The sequence below is a fragment of the Macrobrachium nipponense genome, chromosome 5, assembly GCF_015104395.2.
Source record: "Macrobrachium nipponense isolate FS-2020 chromosome 5, ASM1510439v2, whole genome shotgun sequence".
NCBI lineage: Eukaryota > Metazoa > Arthropoda > Malacostraca > Decapoda > Palaemonidae > Macrobrachium > Macrobrachium nipponense.
In genome coordinates, this window is record NC_061107.1 from 90,706,528 (window position 1) to 90,714,027 (window position 7,500).

The following is a 7,500-nucleotide window of genomic DNA, read 5'->3' on the forward strand; positions in this document are numbered from 1 at the left end:
CTGTTCACAATTGTAGATACCTAAACATTTTGCACAAAATTTTTTTCATTCTTGATACCTTTATCAATGAGGTCATACTAAAGGTTTTCATTGTAGAGGTTTGTTCTTTTTCACGCAAAATTAAATTCTTGTTTTCTTGTGGTTGGTAATCTGATTGTAAAATCCAATATATACATGTGTGCTTTAGGCCTGGTACCCTGGGTGTGAGTTTTTCTTATATAATGTTTATGTAGACTTTAGGTGTTGAAGCAAGCTGCTTTAAGTGAAAGAAATAGGATTTGCAGCTAAGTAGAAGTGAAATTGCTATGTTAATTGGTATAGATGTACGTTCGGTGCAAGGATCATTTGTTGTCAGTTTCACCGTAATCTCTTCATCGTCAAAGTCTGTCATTTCTCATAATTTCTTTTTAGATTCACTTATTAATGTCTTCAGAAAAATTAGATGAGATTTTAGTTATTATGGCTTGGAATTCATTCTTTTAGGAAGCTTCCATATGTAAGTATCATTTTTCAGTCGATTTTGAATTGATATCAAAATAGAATTTAAGAATTATTTTTACTTTAGTAACTGGTAAGAGCAGTATAATTTATAATTATATTCGTAATCTCTTAGTTTTGACTGCCTGCCTGTCTTTGATGAAAATTAAATATCACTTTCTTCAGTGACAGAAATGCGATAGTGAGTTTCAGTAGCAGTAGTTGCGTACTTGTAATGTTGTTTTGATTTGAGCATTCTTTTTTGTTGCGTGCCACTAACATACTTTGTTTACTGACAACTAACCCCCATAATTATAGCATCCGAGCCCAACATATGCTTGAAGGCACGACACAAGCAGAGAGTCAGCAATGAACGCCGGCCTTCGCCATTGGTCCGGCGAAAAGACCGTCCACCCGGACCTATCAAAAGACGCCAAACATACACAGGTAGGGAGGCTGTGAGCCTAGGGCTTTAGCAAAGCTTCAGCCTCTCGGCTCGAGAAATGCTGAAGCCCCAGCGCTTCAGCAAAGCTTTTTAATCTTTAAGCTACAGCAGAGCTTTAGTCCAAGAGCTTTAGCAAAGCTTTAGCCTTGGGTTTAGACAAAACTTGAGGCTTTTGGATGTAACTGAGCTCTACACCTGGCAGGTTTATCAGTCCAAATTAAGGTAGCGGCAGCGATAAGTTGCTGGCTACCATTTTCATTTCTGTGCGTAGTTGTAGGACTGTTTTGTAATCCAATTGAGTTCTTTTCAGTTTTGTTTCAGTAAATCATGCTTTCATCTCTTTCAATTGAAGAATTAAATAAAAAATTTTCATTCTCATTTTAAGTTAGTTTATTGTAGTGCTTACCATATTAATGTGCTCTTATGTTTCCACGTTCTTATAGAAACGTCGATTACTGTTTATCACTGAAGTTAGGAGCTCTATTGCCTTCTTAATTTTGCAATTTTTCCCCCTTTTTTTATCTGAATGGAAATAATGTACTAGGTATTTCAAATTCCTAAACCATTATCAACCTACATTATCATTATGTTCATTTAGAAAGTATTATATGTTAAATGGTAATTTACTCGACCAAAGTTGAATACTTTTCCATTGTGATTCCTGCTATTCGACTTTTTTTTTTATTCTTTAAACTGTCAGTTAATGGAAATCGGGGAGTAAGTGGGTTTATCGCATATATACAATTTATCAGCATTTACCTGCTGATAAATGTAAAATCTAATATTGTTGTAACATTTTTCCTTATACAAGTAAGCGTGTGGATCTGGTGGCTGTCTGAAGTCTCTCATTATTTTTCATTTTCATTTGTATGTCCTAGATGTAAAAAAAAAAAAAAAATTCTGGTTAATTCCCATTTACTTAACCATTTTTTTTTAGTACGGCATATTTTATAGTGTTAACCATTGTGATGTACCACAGTTTTTTGTGGAAATGCATTACTTATTGGTATAGAACATCTCGAATATTAAAAAAAAAAAAATCCCGTTGTCCTTTCTTCACAGCTTAATAATATACTTTACTGCCGAATCTCCTGTATTTAATACATTTGAGTTAGCAATTGGAAATTACATAATTGAATCATCTGTATTTCATTTAGAGCGCGTTTTCAGTTTCGTCTGTATAATAGCAGCACAATGTTATGTCCAATGAATGGATTGTTTACTACAGTATTTTTTTTTAAATATTTACTTTGTTTCAGGAACACAAATTATTGTCGTGTGCATTAGAGTAAATAACTGTATCCAGAATTTTTGTCTCTTATTATTATTGTCACTGATGTGTATTAAAAACAAAACCAAAGCTTCGTGGTATTTGTGAAAGAAAATATGATTGATCCAGAGTATTTTGAAATCTTTGGTAAATTGTTGGTTAGTGTTCCATTGATTCTCAATAGTTCGTCTTGCTCTAAGACATTGCATTATAATGTTTTCGTGTTCACTCTTGTGAATTATGATAGGTTATTATTGTTATCCTCTGCCTGAGAAGAGTAGGTGAAGTGGAAGAGCAGAACTGTACTCCATCCTCTGTTGATTGTCTTATCCTAATTTTAGGATTCTATGTGTATGGCATTCTCAGTGAAGACTATTCTATTTAGTGCTTAAACACCAAAGCAAAGTGCAATTTTTGATCATAAGAGTTTCAACTGATTTTTCCGCATGTTTGTAGTGGAGAGTGGATCGACGCCAGACAGCGGACAGAGTTCACCTCCAAATGGACTGCCGGCATCGAGGTCTTCCTCAGGGTCGACACCCATTCATGAAGAGGGAGGTGGCTCTCCATATGGGGCTTTGGGTGGTGGTGGTCAAGGCTCCTGTTCGGACCTCACTCTCTACTCCTCACCATCGCTGCCCAACATCTCTCTTGGCCGTCCCCCACATTCCACACAACCCGTGAGTAGTAGTAGTATTTGTGAAGTTGGTTGTAAACAGGTGAATGCTGTCGATAAGGTTGCGAGAGCAGGCATGGCAGTTCAGGCAAGAATTCTATGGATTGACATGCAAGGCCAGCGAGTCATTCCGAGACTAAATAAGGTTGAAGTCGCCTCAATTAGGTTCAAACTTGTATTCAACTTCATATTCAACTTCATATTGTTAATAGCGAAATTCTGAGGGTGTTTTCTCTCTCTCTCTCTCTCTCTCTCTCTCTCTCTCTCTCTCTCTCTCTCTCTCTCTTTTATTTATTTTTTTTATTACAATTGTGCATGACATAGAAAGAATTTAATGGGTTATTGCGTCTTAATCCAAAGACTTTAATATTAACATATCTGGAATTTCTTGACGACTTCATTGTTTATATAGCCTTGTTATAGAGTAGCTTTTTCACTGCAGAAACACAGGAATTAGTAGATGGTCTTTCGGGGAGTAAAATTTGCGCCTGTTTTATCATTTTCGTCTGGTTGTTATTTATCATCTGTAAGGGATCATTTTTAATTTGTTAATTCAATTTCGTTAACAAAAATTTCTTTAATAAAGGAAAGATGTCATCTGTATAAAGAAAATAGTTAATCATTTTGTTTGATGTCAAATATTGCACCCCGTAAACATACTCTTATTTTCCTTTGAGAAAATATACTGAATGATGTCAAGACTGCTACAACAGTATCATTTTAGTATAGCATGAAAGTTCTGCAGTGTAAATTTTAACAGGAGATCTTACATGTTCAAGGGGAGTTTTGATTTATGGTGCAAAAACCACTGCAGTGTTTCATGTTTGTGGTGTGCCACTCCCTGTTGGACTCTTAGGCGTCCTATGAATGTTGAAGAACTGAAACCCTCCCATTTATTTAGGGAAAAACTGTATATCTGAAAGTGCCTGTAAGTTCCTTGACACTAATTGGAGGAACAAAGAGAAAGGAAACCTTTAGTTTAAAAAATGCAAAGTCAAGTGTAATGAAAGAAGTAACAAAAAACAAACAGTTGAGAATTCCTTGGCTTAGTGTTTGGTACATTTTCCACATTATTTTTACACTCACTTCTAGTAAGTGCTCCAAAGTGACCGCTAACTATACGCATTTCCAAGTTGTGAATTATGATTTCTAAAGGTAAATTCTTGTTTATTGTAGAAAATGGCTTTTCTTCAATGAATTTACTTCTGTTAATCCTCTGCTGTAGGAAGTGACTTTTTTTTTCTAATTCTCTTCAGTACAAGTAAACATTTAATGAGTAGATTGTTCTTTTAACAGTAAGGAAAAGATATTTGGATTAGATTTTGACCTTTTCATAACGAATCAAAAAACTTTACTTCTTGCCGTAGCCGTCAAGTAAGTAAAAGATATTCACTGACTGACTTTTTGATTGGCAATTAGTTAATATTAGAAACAAAGTATTCATGTAGAGCATTACACTATTTCCATGTCCCTTAATACAATATACTTTATTGTGTTTTTATGGCAAGTTTTTGTTAACACGAAACTTGAAGCATGTTTCGTCTCGAAAAACTGCGGGTCGCCATTTTTTTTTTTCAAACATTTCTGCCCACATGAGCACACAGGCACAGACATCAGGGTGAGTGAGAGAGTGACTTGAGTGAGTTTGGGTAGATGAGCTGGTGCTGATAAGTCATTCTACTCTTAAGTATATTATTTTTTCTCTAGCTAACTTTTAGAATCCTTTCTGTTACATGATAACCCTCCATTCTTGCGTGTTAGGCAGTGATAAGTATCTAAAGGTCTACCAAATGTCTACTTATTCCGAAATGTTGTAGAGCTGTATGGAGTTCTTCTATTCATGAGTTCAACTTTGGAAGTAATAGATGTTTAAATCGGTTTGAAATGTGTTTGATGCGAAGATCGACTTTAAATACAGCATATCCTTGCAGTGTAGGGATTACATAAAAAAGGAATTGCTGACAATTAAACCATTAGAAAAGGGACCAAATATGAAATAAACAAAGTGGAAGCGGCCATTTTGGCACCTTTTAGGCTCAACGGTTTCTGATGTAGAGCCACTACAAGGACAGCATACCTGAATGATCCCTGTGTAGTGACATCTACCGAAACAGACATTTGGAGTTAATTATATGGATATCACTGTTCATGTGTGACGTCACAAATGCCTGACTATTTGTCATCATCCTGTCACATGCCTAGATTAGTTTTAAATGTAGGATCATTATTTTAACGGACGAAACAGTGCACACACACACACACACACACAATATATGTATATATATGTTTATATACATATTATGTATATAATATTATATAGTATATATGTATAGTATATTTTTTCACGTCCTTTAGACCGTGCTAGGATATGTAGTATATTTAATGTCAATCTTCACAAACATGACATTTCCAGCCAATTTAAATATCCTCCTATTACCACTTGCAATTTTGCACAAATGAAATAGAGCTTCATGCAACTTGACAACAATTCTTGATAAATGAAAATGTGACGTGTACAGTGCCATGGGAAAAGTTCCAGCCACAGTCTTTAAGTAAACCTTTAGATACTTGCTACTTAGTGCCTAACACTCGGGGCTTATAGATTATCAAACTGGTGCCGGTAAGTAACACAGAGAAAGAAATATCTGCTTAATACAATATAGGCACACACACACACACACACACACACACACACACACACACACACACACACACACACACACACACACACGTGTAATGTTAGGGAAAATTAAGATAGATATAGAAAAGAGAGAGAGAAATCTACTGATAGAGTGAATAAAAGAATAGAATAGAGAGAGAGAGAGAGAGAGAGAGAGAGAGAGAGAGAGAGAGAGAGAGAGAGAGAGAGAGCAACGGAAGTGTTCTCGTAAAAACCCAAACAAGTGAGATGTTTATCGGGCTGGCGACGTGATATATATATATATATATATATATATATATATATATATATATATATATATATATATATATATATATATTATATATATATATATATATATATATATATGTGTGTGTGTGTGTATGTATGTATGTATGTATTATGTATGTATGTATGTAGTATGATATGTATGTATGTTGTATATATATATATTATATATATATATATAAACTTGACCACAAAATATATTTACACGTGATATATATATATATATATATATATATATATATATATGATATATATATATATATAAAGCAAACACCACAGGAAAATGATAGGCAGAAATCCAAGCGCTTTCGTCTTTATTAATACATCGTCAAGGAACGAATGAAATCCGGTTGGAAAGGAGGTTACCAGGAAAACAAAAGTATCAAGAATACCAGATAGTTAATTGTCAAAAGGATAAAAATGCAAGAGAAAATCAGGATTATCGGATATCACACGATCACAAACTTGAACATAGATTTAAACATAAGAGAAACTAAAGCTAAGTCATACAAAGTCCAAAAACATGTATAAAACTGAATATTTTAATTTTGTTGCTTATATTTATCTACAACTTTTTTCATTATGAAGACATCGAATTTAAATAAACCAAGACTTAAATTTAGAACACTTCCATTATTTGACTTGATGAACAAGATTCAGTGACACTCCTTTTAACGGGCATTACATGGGATTAAAGCACTTGCTTGACTCCAGTTGATAGGATGAACTAAATCTCTCATATATATGAATAATGCATTCGATATTTGTCCAGTTCTCACAGAATATTGGTGCTGTTTGATTCGTTGTGAAAGGGATTTTCCAGGTTGTCCTTGAAATATTTTATCACACTTTTTGCAAGGAATTTCATATATGCAGCCGGGAACATCTTTAGAAGAATTTTTGTATAATATAGATATATATAGATATAATATATATATATATATAATCAAACATAGTATATATGGATATATATCTTTAGAAAAATTATATATATATATATATATATATATATATATATATATATATATATCACACATAGTATATATGTATATATATATATATATATATATATATATATATATACACACATAGTATATATGTATATATATATATATATATATATATATATATATATATATATATATATATATATAATCACACATAGTATATATGTGATATATATATATATATATATATATATATATATATATATATATATATATATATATATAATTTTGGTTGTTTTTTATATTCACAAACATTAAGCCACAAATATCATATAATATTGATTCCACTTCTACGGAATAACTTACTCACAGAGGGAATTATAATAGATAAGGTCTGCCCTGGTCAGAAATCAGAAACATTCATCAGTTTAATTCTATGTGGCCAGTGTCAGGGTTAGGCCTACTGGGGCATAACAGGATGCAGGGATACTTTGAGATTCTAAAAATAAATGTTAGCATGGAATATTCTCTCTCTCTCTCTCTCTCTCTCTCTCTCTCTCTCTCTCTCTCTCTCTCTCACACACACACACACACACACACACACACACACAAAACAGAGCAACACATTGGCTTTTACTGGCTATCATAAGAGTTATTAGTGTTGATTAATGGGGAAGACAGATTGTTTTATTAAGTTAGAAAATCGGCAATTTAAGGTGCTTATGGCACTGATAACTG

At 33.2% G+C, this 7,500-nt stretch overlaps 1 protein-coding gene across 20 annotated transcripts in view; it reads left to right on the top strand.

Moving 5' to 3' along the window:
• Nucleotides 1-7,500, top strand: part of LOC135215498 (histone deacetylase 4-like) — a 434,451-nt gene that overhangs the window by 387,868 nt on the left and 39,083 nt on the right. For 18 of the 20 annotated variants that reach the window (XM_064250273.1, XM_064250278.1, XM_064250277.1 and 15 more), the window contains 2 exons: nucleotides 796-924; nucleotides 2,649-2,872. In XM_064250273.1, coding sequence (XP_064106343.1) covers nucleotides 796-924; nucleotides 2,649-2,872 — 353 coding nt within the window. The remainder of the gene's footprint in view (nucleotides 1-795; nucleotides 925-2,648; nucleotides 2,873-7,500) is intronic. The other 2 variants (XM_064250284.1, XM_064250285.1) reach the window with 1 other exon arrangement.